The 18,612-nt window shown below is 37.1% G+C and overlaps 1 protein-coding gene across 2 annotated transcripts in view; it reads right to left on the bottom strand.

The window, feature by feature from the left end:
- Window positions 1-18,612, bottom strand: part of Rps6ka3 (ribosomal protein S6 kinase A3) — a 103,633-nt gene that overhangs the window by 45,876 nt on the left and 39,145 nt on the right. For both annotated transcript variants that reach the window (XM_059250292.1, XM_059250293.1), the window contains one exon: window positions 5,599-5,715. In XM_059250292.1, the coding sequence (XP_059106275.1) occupies window positions 5,599-5,715 (117 nt within the window). The remainder of the gene's footprint in view (window positions 1-5,598; window positions 5,716-18,612) is intronic.

The raw sequence follows: 18,612 nt of genomic DNA on the forward strand, positions 1-18,612 counted from the left end.
GGCCTAGTCCCATACCACAATTCCTTTTTTCATTAGTTTTTTTTAAAAATCAGATTTACCTTCTCCATTGTTTTCTTGTCATCTTCCCCTCCCTAACTAGTCTTCCTTCTATTTTCATGTCTCTTTTTATGGTGACCAATGAGCTTAATTAGTGTTGCTTATAGGAGCATGGACATCTAACTAGTGGCTATACCACTGAAGAAAATGCCCCTCCCTTCCTGAGCAACCATCAACTGTCTAGGAATCCTCAGGGAGGGGGGTGGACCCTTCTGAGTCGCCCCCATCAAAATTCTTACACTGGGGCTTCTTGTGACAAACTTCTGTTGACACATTTACTCATAGATGAAGGGTTTTTTTTTCTGTGTATGAAAATATACACACATCTATCTCACTGCTAGGAGAGTAATTTAAAAAAACTGCTAATGAAGAATCCTAGACATCAATATTTAACATGACACTACCTCTTCACCTTTTTACTAGCAAATCAGCATATATATCAAAGTATAAAGATTATTATTTAGCATCTTCAATTTTCATATATTTGGGGATTCTTTAAAAAGAGTGTGGGGTTTAGGCAAAATAAATAAGACGTGCTTTAAATAACTCATACCTGTGCTGTAATATGGCTGACAAATATTTATCAATACATCATATTAATTTTGACTATTTCATTCTTGACCTTTACCACCAAGACTTAAAGAGACCTGCTAAATAGCCCTGATATTTTTGGGGTGTATGTGTGTGCATGTGTAGCATATAATAGAGAAGGGTGTTGGGTGTCCTGCACTATCACTCTCCATTTCATTCCTTTGAGATATTACCTCTCACTGGACTTGGAGCTACTCTGCTAGCCAACAAGCCCTAGCAACTTTCCTGTCTCTGCTCTTCACAGTGCTGAGGTCACAGGTGCCCAGGGCCACATCTGGCTTTTTACATAGGTGCTTTGGATTTGAACTTAGGTGCTCTTGGCAAGTCATCTCTCTAGCTTCTGGGCATGTATTTTAACCTATTTCTTTTATCTATTCTTTTCAATCAAGCAGTGTCCCCCACTTTTTTGTTTTGTTCTTCTTTTTGGAGACTGGGTCATACTCTGTATAGCCCAGGCTGCCCTGGAACTCAACTACAATTTGCATGCCTCAGCTCCTAACTGCTGGAAATTAGAGATGTAAGCCACCATGCCTTGATGGAAAGCAGTGTTCTTTAGCTGCTATGGGTGGGAAGAAGATTTAAGTTTAGGGTCAGCTTTCAATTATCTGACTTACACATTGTGTGATTAGCACAAAAATCTCCAAATAATTCATCAACTGATTCTCAGGCAAGGCAGAATTTTATTGTTTTGAGAAATGGTACAAAGCCAATGGGTAATGAAATCAAATGAAAAGCATCACATCTCACATCGGCCCCCAGAGGCAGGATGTGCTCTCCCATAATTGTGTTCTCACTGCCAGCATTAAGCCCCACCCAGTAGCTCTTTTAGTCAATTATGGGGAGCTGACCTAGAAGGAGAAAAGCATTTTTAATAAGTGTGGTTCTAAGGTGGACTATTGTTCAAATGTTAAAGGCAGTCAGATATTAGTAATAATTATAATGAACAGAAATAAATCCTAATTGGGTAGAGGTAATTAGAGATTGTCCTATCAATGTCTTTATTCTGTTGCAAAGGGGAAATTTGTATGGCTTCTAAACTTGTTTCAGTTCTTTGAAAGCACCTTTTTTTTTTTTTTTTTTTTTTTTTGGTTTTTCGAGACAGGGTTTCTCTGTGTAGCTTTGCGCCTTTCCTGGAACTCACTCTGTAGACTAGGCTGGCCTCGAACTCACAGAGATCCGCCTGGCTCTGCCTCCTGAGTGCTGGGATTAAAGGCGTGTGCCACCACCGCCCGGCTGAAAGCAACCTCTTAATGACTTTCAGCACTTCTTAACTTTTACAGTACCTTCAGAAACATTTGCAATGCAGCATCATGACCATGTGAAGAGACAAGTCTAAACAATGCCAGTTTTATAGCTGCTCAAATCAGGGCTTAGAGAAATCAAACAATTTGCCTGGCGTCATAGTAGGACAAGACCCGGATCATATACTCAGTTCTAGGGCCCTACTCATGGCATTCTTTAACTGTTTGCTTAAGCCAGTGAGCTGCTAAGCTTAGTGACAGCAGCAGGAGTCCTCACTTGCTCACACAGCTATTCTAGGCTCTGACAGGTCATCCCTGTTTCCTTGGTTTACACTGGCCTTTAAGGATGAGTAAGAAAGAAGACACCCTATTTTAATGTTTGCTATTTATAGTGAGGCACTTAAAGTACTTTTAAAGAAATAAAGGGAGAAGCATTCAAATTCCTTGAAACTTAACTATTATGTTCCTTGAAATCTAATGTATAAAAATAAACTCCTCTATTTGGGTTTGTTGAAGAGTAGGTAATACAGTTAATGCCAGATGTGTTTGGCCTTGTACCATTTAATTCTCACTGTTATCCTATGAGGTCAGCACTATGACTCATTAATATTTTTCAAAATTGTATGCTAGGCACCATGCTACTCATGGAACCTCTAGTCTACAGAGAGAGATAGCCAATAAGTAATTTTACAAATGAGTAACTACAACTGTAGTGAGTGCCATAAAGTAAAGGTATATACTGTTCCTAGGGTGTATAACTAAGAAGTGTGACAAGTAGGGTGGCAGGAAAGTCTTCTCTGAGATCACAGGCACAAGAAGAGTTAACCAGCTGAAGACAGCTTAGGACCAAAAAAAGGCCAATGGGGTCAGAACACAGTATTGGATAACATTTAAGCTGATGTTTTAGAGGTGGCTAAAGAGTCAGACTCAGGGGCTCCTCTGCAATTTTAAGAATTTGTCCTTATCATAAAAACAAAGGGAGGCAGTTGAGGAGTTAATGTAACACCAGTTCATACTGGTTCTCATGTACACAAGTGAGGTTAAGAAAAGAAATTGGGAAGATACTCTTATAAGACTCTTTCAATAGACCAGGGAACGACAGTGGCAGTGCAGGATAGGATTTCTATGATTTCAAAACTATTTACTAAATCAACAGGATTTGGTGATGGGTCATACTGGCTGGGGGTGCTATGTGACATGGTGGGGGTTAGAGGGTGGAAAAGAAGAGAGGAGGGAGCAGACCTGAGAAAGATCGTAAGAATGCCTCCCCAGTTTCTGGCTTGTTTAACTGGATACTATTCATAGTGACAGAGAAAAATGAAATAGTATAGACTTGGGGGTGCTAAAGATTGTGAGTTTGGTCTGAGACACACCAAGCACAAAATAAAATGCCTTTGAGACAAATGGGGGTGAAGAGTAGCCACAGAAAGAGTTCAGAGGTCATAGAAAAAACAGATTGGAAATATAAATCTGTGATGTCAGCAGCATGTGAATTACAATTAATATAGGGACATAGAGAAAATCAATTAGTGAGGAGTACAAGATGGCAGTTTAGAACCAAACCTCAAGGAACTTCGATATTTAATGACATGCTAGAATAGGGAAACAGCTCTAAGAGATTAAATAACATAGTGATAAGTAGAAAAAAATGAGTTCAGTCTGGCTGACCTTGGGTTGAAACTTATTTTATTTTGGGGGTTGGGGAGTTAAACTTAAAACCATCATGCTCTGCTGGCTCTTGAGTCTATATTTGGATTAAAAGTATGCTCTATGTTTAAAAGTGGTTAAACAACCATAACAAATTATCTGTATTAGCAAAGAGTTGCTAAACAGCCCCACTAAAATACACAAGAGAGATCCACTGATGCCATTTTGATGCTTACAGAGCACGATACTTTCCACTGTTTTCTTATAGGGAGGTGGTAAGGAATTACTGCACTGTCAAAGTTGCATGAAATCTCAGAATATTGTTCTTGTTGAGAATCTGTCTCGAAAAATCAAGTAGTAGCAGCTTGGGAAGTGGAAAGTAGAAGGACTGTTGGGAGTTTGAGGCTAGTATGGGCTCGAGGGAGACCCTGTCTTAAAACAACAATAACTACAACGATAAGAGAACAAAAAGAAGAGAGTGTATGAAGGGGATAGCTTGTGATTTTTAATCATTTAAGAAGCACGAGAGCTGAGAATACAGCTTAGCAATAGTGTGCTTGTTCAACAAGCCCTGACACTCTAAGCCTAATCTCCCCACTGCAGACACAAAACAAAGTAAAACAATACACCCACCCTAGCAGCAGGACAAGAAATGACAGTCTTAAAGACAAAAAAAATGAGTATGAACACTGTCAATTTACTAAGGTTTCTACTGTAGTTCTGAAATTCTATTCTTTTCATATGTACTAATAGCAAAAACATAAAAAGAGAAAATATTGCTGGTAGAAAGACTGGTAGCATTTCATAAAATACCTCTTTTCCAATGTGATAAAACATCCATGAATTATTAAGAGTCAGCTCTTTTTGAGACAGGTTCTCATTCTAGTCTAGGTTGGCCTAGGCTGGCTTCAAACTTATGGCAATCATCCTGTTTTATCCTCTCAATTGCTGAGATTACAAGCCCAAGACATTAACTCCTTTTAAATCTGAAGATCTTTTGAATTTGTATTCAGTTCCCTTTAAAGTGTTTTTTCTTTTTCTTTTTCTTTCTTTTTTTTTTTGAGATAGAGTCTCATGCAGCTTAGGCTAGCTTCACACTCTCTCCGATTCTGAGTGCTGGGATTGGAGGCTTTTGTCACAGGTACTGTTTTGCTTGTAATTTTTTTTTTTAAGACAGTCTCTCTATGTAGTCCTGCCTATTCTGGAACTTACTATGTAGACCAGGCTGGCCTCGAACTCACAAAGATCTGCCTGCCTCTGCCTCCTGAGTGCTGGGACTAAAGGCATGTGGCACTATGCCAAGCCTCCTTGTAACTTTTTAATCTAAACCTTATGGTTTAGGATACATACATATATTTTATTATTTATAAAAATATTTATTTTTATTTTTTTATTTACATGCATCTATGTCTGTCTATAGATGTGAATGTGCCCACAGAGGCAAGAAGAGTGTGCCAGAACTCTTGAAGCTAGTTGGGAGTTACAGCTGGTTGTGAGTTGCCCAATGTGGGTGCTGGGAACCAAACTCTTCTGAAAGAGCAGTAGGCATTCTTAAAAAATGAATCATATCTCCAGCCCCATCTATGTATATTTTAATGGATATAACTATACATAGTTATGGGGCATAATACAACAATTTGATAAATATATGTAATGAATAATAACCATATCTGAGGAATTAGTATTTATGTATCTTTAAACATGTATAGCCAGTTGTGGTGGTACATGCCTATAATCCTAGTTAGTACTCAGGAGACTGAGGCAGAAGGGTTGTGTAACCTGCTTCATAGTAAGATCCAATGCCCCAAAAGATGTTAACTTTTCTTGTGCTAAGAAGCTCCAAACTTCTCTGCTAGTTCTTAATAAAATATGTAATAAGTTGTTGTTGGCTATAGTCATGCTACTGTGCTGGAGAACATTAGATCCTATTCCTTCTATGTATCTAATTTTGGTATCCATTATCTAGCCTCCCTCTATTCCAAGCTTTGTGTGATTAGTATTCTATTTTCTATGTTTACCGAATTTCTATAAACTTTGCTTAGAGCATACAATTATGACTTACCTTTCCAAATGATCCCTGCCCTAATACTTTCAAAAGCTCAAACTGGGAAGGATCTGCCTTTTCATGTCCTTCCTTCACATGATGTGTGATTGCAATTTCTTTGATACTGCCTTCTTCCTGTTGAAATACATATAAAGAGACAAAACACATTGTTAGCCATAATCAAATATCTTAACTTAGGCTAGCATATTAGAAATGCTCAAATTAATATACAAAACTGCTCTTGACTGACTCATCAAGTAAATAGAAAATACACATCAAGTAATTATACTTTCTAGCTAAATGTTAGAGAATGTTAAGCCATATTAGTTTCTACACAATATTAGCACTAATTATTTCCAAATCTTTATTCTTTCTTTCAGGAAATAATTAGAATAGTTTTGAGGGGGGAAAGCATGTGAGAATATCTGAAATAGCAGATTAGAGTACTATACTGTGTCTGGCATGTGACTATAGCAGGTGGAACAAATGCTATATATTAAAGCACTATTTGTTGGGGAGAGGGACTGAAAACTGTTCTAGGGTAAACACATGGTTCCATCCTTAACACATCTGTCTAAGAAAGCATACTGAAGAGGAGCAAGAAAAAGCAGAGTGAAGTTTGAAATACATAAGTTACTTCCCGTTTTCAAAGGAGATAAAGGGCTATTAACACTAAAAACCGAAGTCAGAAAAGATTTAATATTTGGATAGAGGGATTAAACATGGGAGGAAAAGGCTGTTTTACACAATAAATACAATGAAAAATCTTCAGGCCAAGAAAGGATGTTTTGAGATAGTGTCTTATTATGTAGATGAGGCTGGCCTCCAACTTTTCCCAAGTGCTGGGATTATAGGCATGCACCACCACATTCATCTTAAGGAAGGATCTTCAAAGCCCACAGTAGATACTAGAAAATATATAATGTGTACATAGGATTTCAATTACCTATTTGTATTGAGATAAGCAGATTAATCAAGACAATACTGTATGTTATAGACAAAAACAGCAACAATAAAACAAAATTTAGTAAAACCAGAGGTACAAGCCTGTTAGATAAACACTGTCATTTCTACTTTGTTAACAATGAAAGCTAGTTTTTCTAGATGCATAAGTACTGGTAGAAGAACCTAAAAGTGTTATACAAATACTTTTGTTTTTGGAGCTAGGTTTCACTGCGTAATCCAAGCTGGCCATCATCCTCCATGATCCTCCTGATCCTCAGACTCCAGAGCACTAAGATTATAAGCATGTGCCACCATACCTGATTAGCATTTTCTCATATACCCTTAAAGGCTGGAAATAAACTCAGTGGTAGAACACTTGTTTAACATGTGGGGGGAGGTCCCAGATTGGTACTATAAAACTAACCAACCAACAAACTACCAAACAAGAATTACAATGTACAGAGATTTCTCAAAAAAGATACAATATGCCCTAATGTAGTTTCTGGAAATGGGCAGTAAAAAGAAAAAAAATCTCCACGTAGAAGATATAAAGGAATATACCATTTTAGTTTCCAAAGCAGATGTGATGTGTTGTTCATAGGCTAGCCTACTACTTCAGCAACTTACTCAGTTTGGAGTCTTTTAGAATTCTAACAACAATAACAAAAAATTTCCCCCAATATCGTCATGTATTTTATAATTTCACAAGCATTATTCCCTTAATTCTCTTGACAACCCTTTATGTGAAATATTAGAGTAGAACCAAGCATCAGCTTAGTCTAAGGTGCTACCTCTTTCTGAACACATTTCTCTCTGAATGAGACTGAGCAGTTACAGTAAGAAAATCAGGAAGCAAACTACCAAATTAAACAATCTTTCCGAAGAATAATGCATATGGAAGAGTGATAAATAAGATTTAGATGAAAATCCAGCAAATACTTATTATCTATCTTGTATCAAACATGCATTAGGTGCTTTTTCACCTGATATCTTGTATTTACATTTGGTGACAAACCTTTGACTTTTTATTAATGTTTTTGAGGGCTGAGGATAATACAGAATAAATTCCCAGATCAGATACAAGCATTTCAGAATTCTAATGTGTTCTCCCAACTCCATTTACCATGAGAAATTTAACAGATCTTTTCAAGGCAAAATGTTTTGAACAATCTTCAGTCTAAAGTTTAAAGAGATTAAATGAGGGCTAAAGAGCATAGCCAGTATGTTCCAGACTCAGAACTCAATTCTAACTTCCAAACAAGGCCCATACAGTTACACTACTCTAAAGCTGGTGGATGTTCTTGGTGGTTTCCCACACAAGAACAATGACAGGAATCTACAGATTTTATGCCCTTGGGCTTTGTGTTCTTTGTTTTTGACACAGGGTATCACTATTAGTTTAAGCTGGCCTTGAACTTCTGGTAAATCTCTTTGCCTCAGCCTCCTAATTTCTGCAATTACAGGTATGAGCCACTATGCTTGGCTGTAACTAGACGCCTATCTTTTGCTTCAGTTACCTCAGTAGCACATCCTTAGCAATAAAATTATTATCATAGAACCAATATTTGTATGCTTATTGGTTTGTAAATTATATACACATAAAAGAAGTTCTCTTTCTTCTCCACACACAAAGTATCACCACATTGTATTTTAAAGACTAACGGACTGCAAACTTGACTCATGGAGCCAAGTTCACTGGCTGGATTGTAGCATGTACAATTTATGTCCTTAAATCATATGACCATATACTCTGCAAAAGTCTACATTTTATCATTTCTTTTTCTTGGGTAAGTAGGATGCAATTCAATTCAGCTACAATATTTCTGCATCTTATAGTCTACAGCAAATACCTGCTGTGATGCCTTTCACAAGGATGCAACATAAGCAAGGAGGAACAGCTCCTGAATCAAGCATTCAGTAGACTGTAGCAAGCAAAGGGATCAAGGCTTACTGTTACAAGTGTAGGCTACAATCAGGGAACAGATCTCAAAATAAATACCCGTTTCTATTCTTATGTTTGATGACTACCCTTTCTTTCCTCTCATGTCAATTAAGCCACTAAAAATGCAGGCTCTCTTTGATCTTTTCACTCAATAAATATATACTAAAACACCAGCTAGATATCAAATGAAATGTTTAGAAGACCTTTCATCCTTTCTTCTTCCATTCCAACGGCATCATGCATATATAATCCTTTAATCTTGCATGTAGAAAACTGAAGTGGGTATGGTATGCATAATACATCATGCTGTCTATGTCTAGTTCATCTTTCTTCATACATTTTCTGAAAAGTATTCAGCTCCAGTTATATGACCAGATTACTCAAACATCTTTCCAAGCTCTCCCAAATTCAATGTAGTGCTTCATGCTGGCATTTGAGGCCCTTTGCAATATGGCTTCAACCTACTTCTTTATTATATAATAGTCTTTTGTCAGCCTGAAATATTTTTCAATTTTTAAGAATTTAGTATGTATATGTGTGATTTCCTGCATGTGAATGAGCAAGTGTGTAGGGAGTCTCCTAGAGCTAAAAGATTACATAGAAGAAAGTGATTTTCTTCAGCTTCCTAAGACAGGTATTGCTATTAGCACAGGCTGGTCTCAAATTTATAATTCTTCTATCTCAGCCTTCAGAGTGCTTACAAGTGTATTGCTATACCCTGCGGGAAAAAAATTTCCTGAACTGCATAAATCTGTAAATGTCTTTATTTTGTCTTCATATTTGTAAAGTATGGCTTGATATCAAATTTCAGGCTGAAAACAATTTTGTCTCAGAATTTGGTGTCATTTGTCCATTGCCTTCTAGCAACTGTGTTGCTTACAAGATGGGTGACACTAACCTAGATAAATTTAGCAGATCACCTTTTAAAATCATTATTTTACATACAATATATTTTGGTCACATATCCCCCCCTCCAATTTCTTCCAGCTCTTCCCAACCTCCCATTTGCCAAACTTCATGTTCTTTCTCTAGCTCAAAACAAAACAAAAATAACAACAAAAAAACAAGCCACACCAAACCAACATAAAAAGCAAAGGCAGCCGGGCGGTGGTGGCGCACGCCTTTAATCCCAGCACTCGGGAGGCAGAGCCAGGCGGATCTCTGTGAGTTCGAGGCCAGCCTGGGCTACCAAGTGAGTTCCAGGAAAGGCGCAAAGCTACACAGAGAAACCTTGTCTCGAAAAACCAAAAAAAAAAAAAAAAAAAAAAAAAAAAAAAAAGCAAAGGCAAAGACCAAACAAACACCAACACGACAAAAAAACCCACCCCCCAAAAAACAAAACAAAAAAACTCCAAAATGAAACAAAAGCATACATACAAAAAGCATGGAGTTTATTTTGTGTTGGCCAACTATTCCTGGGCATGAGGCCTGCCCTGGAGTATGGTTGATGTACCCAGTGACATTCCATTGGAGAAAATTGATTTTCCCTTTTCCAGCAGGTGTCTACTATGAATAGCTTCTTGGTTAAGGATGGGAGTTGTGTCTACTTCCTCTTCTCTGTGCTGTTTGTTTTTAATTTATTTATGTGTATAAGCATTTTCTTTGCATATATGTCTGTGCACCATGTGCATTCCTGGTGCCTATGGAGGCTAGAAGAGGGTGTGGGATCCCACAGAACTGCAGATACAGATGTCTGTGAGATGCCACGTGGGTACTAGGAATTGAACCTGAATCCTCTGGAAGCACAGCCAGTACTCATAACTACCGAGTCATCTCTCCAGCCTTAGATGTTCTTTTAAAAATATATTTAACATATTTTTGCGGTGTGTGTGTGTGTGTGTGTGTGTGTGTGTGTGTGTGTGTGTGTCTCATGCGCGACAAAATGCGGGGCAGAGGACAACTTTATAAAGTGAGTTATCTCCTTCTACTATGTGGCTCTAGGGACTGAACTCACGTAGCCAGGATTGGCAGCAAATGCCCTTACCCACTGAAGCATCTTGCTGGCCTTTATTATTTACTACTTACAGTTTTTTTGAGACAGGGTCTCACCATATAACCTTGGCTGACTTTATTTTTTTGAAACTCCATACTAATGAAGTAAATCAGAGTCTGCTTTCTCTGAGAGTACTAAGTGCTTAGATAATTTTATAATCTATGAATTCTTTATCTCTATGGGGAACTCTAATATTTAGTAATTTCCTGCGAATCCTTTTTCAGGGCTTCTATTTTTGCAACTTCCCTTTGGGTTAGATTTGGAATTATATATATTTAATCTCTTATGTCTTTACTTTCTGAGAAATTTTCTTGACTATCTTCCCATTTTTATATTGATTTTTTTTTTTTTGAGAAAGAGTCTCACTATGTAACTCTGGCTGTCCTAGAATTCACCCTGTAGACCGGGCTGTCCTCAAACTCACAGAGATCTGCCTGCCTCTGCTGGGATTAAAGGTGCACACCACCACTGCCTGGGTTGAATTTTTTTCCTGAGAAAAGTCTCATTTTGTAGCCCAAGCAGACTTTATCTTGAACCAATCCTCCTACATGAGCCTCCCAGTGCTGGGATTACAGCTGTGCACCATCACATCTAGCTTGATGTGATAGGCCTACCCTAGTGTTCGTTGTTTTAAGTAATACATGAGTACTTTTTTTTTTTTTGGTTTTTTGAGTAAGGGTTTCTCTGTGTAGCTTTGTGCCTTTCCTGGAACTCACTTGGTAGCCCAGGTTGGCCTCGAATTCACAGAGATCCTCCTGGCTCTGCCTCCCGAGTGCTGGGATTAAAGGTGTGTGCCACCACCGCCTGGCCACATAAGTACTTTTGTCACCACAAAATATCCTTAGGTTGTGCACCTAAAACTGATATAAATTCTCGAATGCTTTTTTTTTTTTAACGAAGTCTGTTTATTTGTTAAGCAAATGTTTTATGATAGGCAAAATGGGCTAGCAATGAAATCCACAACACAATTCTACGTCATTCTTTTAAACTTCCCTGACATTTGTCGCCTATAGCTTAAGGGTACTGAAGACCTCATACTAGTATTAAAAGCTACCAGGTTCATTCTTAGTCTTTAAAGCTCACCCTTAAAGTGGGAAAAAAGGTTAACTTAATATTTCCTTTCTAAGCCAGGTATGGTGATCAATGCCTTTAATCTCAGCACTAGGAGGCAGAGGCAGATAGATCTACAAAGCAAGTATACAAAGCCTGGTCTACAAAGCAAGTTCCAGGACAGGCAGGGCTATACAGGGAAACCCTGTCTCAAAAAAAATTCCTTTTCAAGCCATGAGGGGAAAATGTAACCTTGACCCTAAAATGTAAAAAGAACTAAAGAAAAGGTACTTACATTAATGCTGTCTTTTTGAGTTATTAAAAACCTAATATTGTACCATGCTAACACTAAGAACACAAACTGGGTGATATTAACTGATTTTAAAGAATGATTCAATGTTTGGCATTATGCCCTACCTTGTATACATAATTTCCTTTTTCCTCCCCTCCCTTGAGTCAGGAAATCTGTTCTTGAGGCATTTATATTTTCCAAATTGTTTTGAATGCCAGAAAACATTTTTAAAACTCAAAGAAAAATATTGAAATGCTCCTTGGTACAAGACTATAAAAAATATTTCTTAACTATGGACCTATTTCTTGGTGTAATATACAAAACACTTTACAAGTGAAATATACATAGCTTATCCCTTAAAGGTACTGTAGACTAAAGTCACTGGACAGTCACTTCCTACAGACATTACTATAACACTATAATCGTTTATTTGAAAGGGCTTCTTTAATTTTTGTTTTTAATATGATTTAGACTTCTATAAATTATTTGGTGTGGCAAATAATTAGGATGGTTAGCCAAGTCATGGTAAGAAGCAATATTTTAATTTATTTTAGAAGACAATTTGATTAGATTCAATTTATTTCACTTGCTAATGAAATAAATGAGTACAACATATTTACTTAACAAAATTATTTAAGAGAATATCTATTGAGACAACTTCTTCTATGTTTAAAAGAAAGAGTATTGCTAGTTCTCCAGACCAACATTTTCCACACTTCACTCACCCCCAACCCCCCGCCCAGAATCCCAATTAGCAAATTTAACTCTCTTTAAAGAGAGCAATATAGAACAATTCTCATGGCAACACACCAAGTTAATTTTGGCAGGATTTTATATTAAATATAATGCAAATTATCATCTACTAAACCCACTGTGAAAAAAAAATAATTCTCTGAAAACTGTGCCTGTACTGAGTCAGGTTAAATCACTTGCTTACAGTTATTTAAATGTAGAGCCGTTTGAAGCTCTTGAGTTTTTACAGGAGCCAGTTTCAACAAAACCCTGACTAAGTGTTTGACTACTTAAAATAATACTCTCTTATGTGCCAAAATATTACTTACATAACAATAAGCTCCTAATTTTAGTTAAGTTTGCAATTCTGTTTATAACTAGTTTAATACTGAGAGTCAGTCATTTGTTTTATTATATAAAATTATAAATACAAGCATGATAAAATTACTCTAGCACAAATAATCCAATGTAAAAATAAGTTAACAAAATGAAGAGTTGAAATGTCTAAATCAACCAACTAGCTTACGTTTAGTAAGTAAAAATGTTTCGTTCAAAACTTATTCTGAATTTTTAAAAGTTCCTTAAAAGAACCTACAAAACTGAATGACGAGCATAATTATAGTTCATTCTGAATGAAACATCTTATTTTTAAAAGAAGTTGAACAAAGCTTACCTGTATAGAGCGAACCCGAAAAGACAAAAATTTAAACATGGCTACGAAACCATGCTGCTGATAAAGAATTCCTGACGGGAAAACTTAAGTTAGAAAGAGGAGGCCAAGCCCCTGCAAAGTTTTCTCCTAGCAGCTGTTCTGGCAATTAGACAATTTCCTGTCAGGCGGGTCCTGAAAATGCTAGAGAAAGAGGCTGGACAGTTTTCCTGTGGTAAAGGAAAGGAGAAACCTGCCTACAGAGGCTCTCTTGGAGCTGATAGGTAGGGAGGCCAGAACAGGAAACTGCAACAGATTTGCTGAGAACCAAATCCTGTTGAAGTGTTTTTTTTCTCCTGATTCCCAGCAGTCCTAACAATTTTTACAACCAGTAAAACGAATGCCATTTTAGAATCCTGAGAAACGGCAGTATTCCTTAACTATGACTCTTAAAAGCAAGTGAAACCAGTCACTGCTATTAAAATAATAAAAGTTGCTGATGTACAAGTGGGAATTTACCCTTTGTAATGTTTATACCCATATACAAGACATGGCCTCAAGATGACTTTCAAGATATATATAGCCATGCCATGGGTGTTCCCTGTCAGTAAGGAAGAGTTTCATAACTATGGTTAGAAAACAAAGGCTACATGCAAAACACAACACAACAAAAACCAACAACCTTTAGACTAAAGGATAAATTCTTTCCATCATAAATGAACAGAAATGGAACTTACATGTTAAAGGCAAGGCTCTAGTAACTAAAATTCAATTCTCAGCTGATAAAATCTAAATTAAAAAGTCCAACCTCTGGGATTATTAGCGAGCAAAAACCAATTTCCAAGGAACTAAGCTGGAAAGGAAGGCAGAGCCTAGCTTCTATATCAACCCTTCCTCATTTCACTTACTGGCATTTTTGCTTTGGAAAATATTTTTAAATTATGCCAATACTCAGAATCACCGTAAGTGGCACTTAAAATATCCAAAGGATCAGCAGATACATGATGTGATCTAATGTAAATTTAATATACGTGGATCCAAGAAAAACCTCAAGTGCTAATCTACATAGCTTACAAAATTTAATAAAATCACTGAAAGTTCAAACCCAAAGAGACTCTGAAAACATCTAGAATATGGGCCTTAGGGTGTAGCTCAGCGACCATGTTGTATAGTATGTGTAGAACCCGAGGCTTCAATCCTCAGGACATGGAAAATGGGAGGAGAAGGAGGAGCAGTAAGAATAAGCTAACTTTTTGGATGAAGAGACTGCGGCAAAGCTAGGCACATTTTTGGCGACAGAGTTCTCTACAGTTGGGGCTCAGCTGAGCACTTATCGATTGAGCTATAATATAGTGCCCATTATGTGCTAAATAAAAAGCCAGGGTTCTTCTTGCTACATCAAATTTTCATGGCAAGGGCATCATGTAAATGGAGAATAATTTAAAAAAAATGCTACATCACCGAATACATTAGAAATCAACTAAAATAAATGTCTACCATAGATCTTTGACTTATATACTCAGATGACTGCACACTTGTCTTAGTAAAAAACATATGACTCTGTTTTTCAGTAAGGAAAGCATTTATAAGCTTTTCATAAAATTCTCCCTCTCTCATGAATCACTTAAGTCTTAAGAAGCTCCAACAGGACAGCAAAGTTAGGACATTCGCCTAATGCACTACTGTAGTCTGAACATGAGGTACTTCATCAGACTATACATTCACAGTTACCTAGAACTAATTTTTTTTTTTTTTTTGGTTTTTCGAGACAGGGTTTCTCCATGTAGTTTTGGTGCCTATCCTGGATCTCGCTCTGTAGACCAGGCTGGCCTTGAACTCACAGAGATCTGCCTGGCTCTGCCTCCTGAGTGCTGGGATTAAAGGCTTGCACCACCGCCACCCGGCCTACAACTAATTCTTTAAAGTAGTAGTATATTATCAGGAGTATTGTTTTCCTGTTTGCATTTTTTCCTTCGAAGTCCTTTGTCTTTACAGTAGGCAGAATAATCCTAAAGCACATATCATAGCCAGGTGAGGTGGCACAGGCTTATAATTCCAACACCAGGGAGGCAGAGGCTAGATCTGGAGTTTGAGGCCAGCCTGACACACAAATAAAGACTTTATTTATTCACAGCTTCATACTATATCCTAGCTATGGGAAAAAACCACCACCACCACCACCACCACCACCACCACCAATCCAGAAACACAAACCCAAACATAAATTAAAATAGGTTATGGCCCTACCCAAAATTCTTCACTGGCTTCCAATTATAGAACAAAATTGAATTCCTCCATCAATGGAGCTTAAAGTAAGCTATATCAAACGCTACTTTGATCTTGACTTTGTGACTATAGCCACTAAAATACTTAGACATAAACATTTAGTTTTAAACCTATGATAACATTTTTTCTTTAAATCGTCAATGTTATAAGAAATCTTGATTTTCTATTAATATAATAAGCAAAGAGTTTCTTCTTTACTAATTTGATAACTTATCAAAATAGGTTTCTTAATATTGACCTATACTTGTGTTTGGGGGAAATTATCTTAATGTAATTTTGAACTTAATATATAGATGTTTTACTAGGATATTTGCACTTGTGTTCATGTTAAATTATCATGCTATTTTTTTTCTGTACCACTTTTCATTTTCATGGCCATAATTTTGTAAAACAAAATAGATGCTAATAAGAAATTTTTATGGTCTGCACTGTGAATGTGTGTGTGCATGTGTGTGTGTGTGTGTGTGTGTGTATATGGTGTACATACACATGCTTTATGCTCATTTACTAATGACTTAAATTCTTTTTACTATTCATTTCTGACTAATATAGTTTAGATTTCCCTTTAAATATAGTTCAGAACAAATTAATATAGTGTTATATTTAGTATTATTTTTTAGCATACCCAGAAATGCAAAGAAAGACTAGTATAGTAATAAACCCTGTCACTGAGCTTTAACAATTTCCCTCTTTTTTTGTTTTTTCTTTTTCTTTTTAAAGATTTATTTATTTTTTTGTACATGAGTGTTCTATCTGCATGTATACTTGCATGCCAGAAGAGGGCATCAGATTCCATTATTCAGATTCCATTATAGATGGTTGTGAGCCACCATGTGGCTGAGAATTAAACTCAGGGCCTCCAGTGCTCTTTACTGCTAAGCCATTTTTCCAATCCCTCTTGTTTTGTTTTTTAAACAGGAGTTTCATGTAGCCAGACTGGCCCTCCAGCTCAGGATGCAGCTGAGGATGACCTTGAACTTCTGATCCTCTTTCCTTCACTTGCAGAGTGCTGGGATTACAGGTCTGCACCATCACACCTGGTTTTATGTGGTGTGATAGAACCTAGAGTTTCCTGTATGCTAGGCAAGTGTTCTATAAACTGAGCTACATCTTCAGGCCAGCTTTAATAATTCTCAACTCATGACCTTGTTTCATATATTCACTTGCCCTTTCATGCAATTATTTTTAAATAACCCCGAATCTCCTTCCTATCTGTGGTTATATACTGTTTTGCTTTCCTAGTGTTGTACATTTGCATCCCCTCACTTTCTATTTCACTTACTGAATTTATATTGAATTCCCTCCTCTTGGTTTTTATTGGTTTACTTTTTTTCCCTTTGTTAAGTGAATATAGAGCTGCTTTTATTTCAATTATCCCATTTGCTGATGCTCTCTTGCAGGTATAGCTGTAACAATAATATTTAAGATAGTACTATATCCTAGCCACTATCATTTACATGGAATTATCTCAGATAATTGTTACCACTTAACTCATTTTTAAGTTCAATTATCTGCACTACAGATTGCTGTGGGATGGTCTTTCTGTATGTTGTGAATATGTGGTGCTTTCATTGGTTGATAAATAAAGCTGCTTTGGCCTATGGCAAAGTAGGATAGAGACAGGCAGGAAATCCAAGCAGAGATACAAGAGAAGGGCAGAGTCTGGGAGACGCCAGACAGCTGCCCAAGAACAACATGCCAGCAGACTGGCAATGCCATGGCCATGTGGCAATAGTTAGATTAATAGAAATGGGTTAATTTAGATGTAAGAGATAGCTAGTAATAGGCTTGAGCCATCTGCCAAACATTTATAAGTAATATTAAGCCTATGAATGGTTATTTGGGAACTGGCAGGTGGGAGAGAAACCTGTTTACAACAGACAAAGGGGCTGAGGCTTAGAGGGAACATTCAATAACCTGCTGCTCAAGTCTATACAGTTTGAATATGGAACTGATGGGATGTTGGTGGCAGAATAAAGCAATTCAATGGAGAATGGAGAATGTATGTGAACTAACTAGCACAGTGGTTCTCAGTTTTTAATACAGTTCCTCATGTTGTGGTGATCCCCAACCATAAAATTATTTCATTGTTACTTCATAACTGCAATTTTGCTACTGTTATGAATCATAATGTAAATATCAAATATACAGCATACCTGATATGCGACCCCTGTGAAGGGTTGTTCAAACCCCCAAAAGGGTCAAGACCCACAGGTTGAGAACCACCAAACCAGTAGCTGACTTAGGTAAAAACAAACAAACAGAATCAGGAAGTTGCTAAACTTTCCGATAAGACTCTGAAGGAAGATAGCTCAATAGAAGGTCCAAGGCAGAACCATAAACACAGTTAAGCCCAATTATCAACCATCTTCATGATCCTGTAACTGGGAATGCAGCTGAATTGGTAGAGTGTTTGCTTAGTATGCATGAAGCTCTGGGGTTGATCATCAGCCAGGCATAAACCAGGCACTGTAGTACACACCTGTAATCATAGTACTTTTGGAGGTGGAGGCAGGAGGGTAAGATGTTAAAAGTTATCTTCCACAACATAGGAAATTTGAGGCCAACCTGGAATATTTGCAGCGGTCTTAAAATACACACACACATATACCCAACCAACCAACCTACCACCCCCCACAAAAAGCCCAACTAAATTTGTATGCTAACCATGTAAAATCATCATGTTCTTAACTGATTTCTTTAGAATATATTTTTGTATAGTAATACAAGCTTTTCAGATAGTTAAGGGTTTGGTATCTAATGATTTTCCTCAAAGTACAAGAGTTTTAGTGTACATTCATCCATAATTGCTACTGTAAGATGCTAAGGTTTTGAAATCAGAGACAGGATACAAGGTTTATAAAGATGACTGACTTGAACTAATTGGTAGTGGACTCCTGGTTCACTGTGAGGACTTATTTCTAAGGCCTTGTCTAGATGGAAAGTAAGGACGCTATGTTCTACTTGTCCTTCCCATGGGCCAGAAAAGAGAGGAGAAGCAGCATCAGTGTCCCGGCTAGGAACTTATCACCTCTCTCCTTGTCTACATAGTTTTTTCTGTTTACTCTCAAGGTCTTAGTCATGCTTGTATGAAATAGTTAACTTAAAATACTCATTTAGATAAAGGGGCCATAGCTTCTCAT

Source organism: Peromyscus eremicus, chromosome X (genome assembly GCF_949786415.1).
Source record: "Peromyscus eremicus chromosome X, PerEre_H2_v1, whole genome shotgun sequence".
In the NCBI taxonomy this organism is placed as follows: Eukaryota; Metazoa; Chordata; class Mammalia; order Rodentia; family Cricetidae; genus Peromyscus; species Peromyscus eremicus.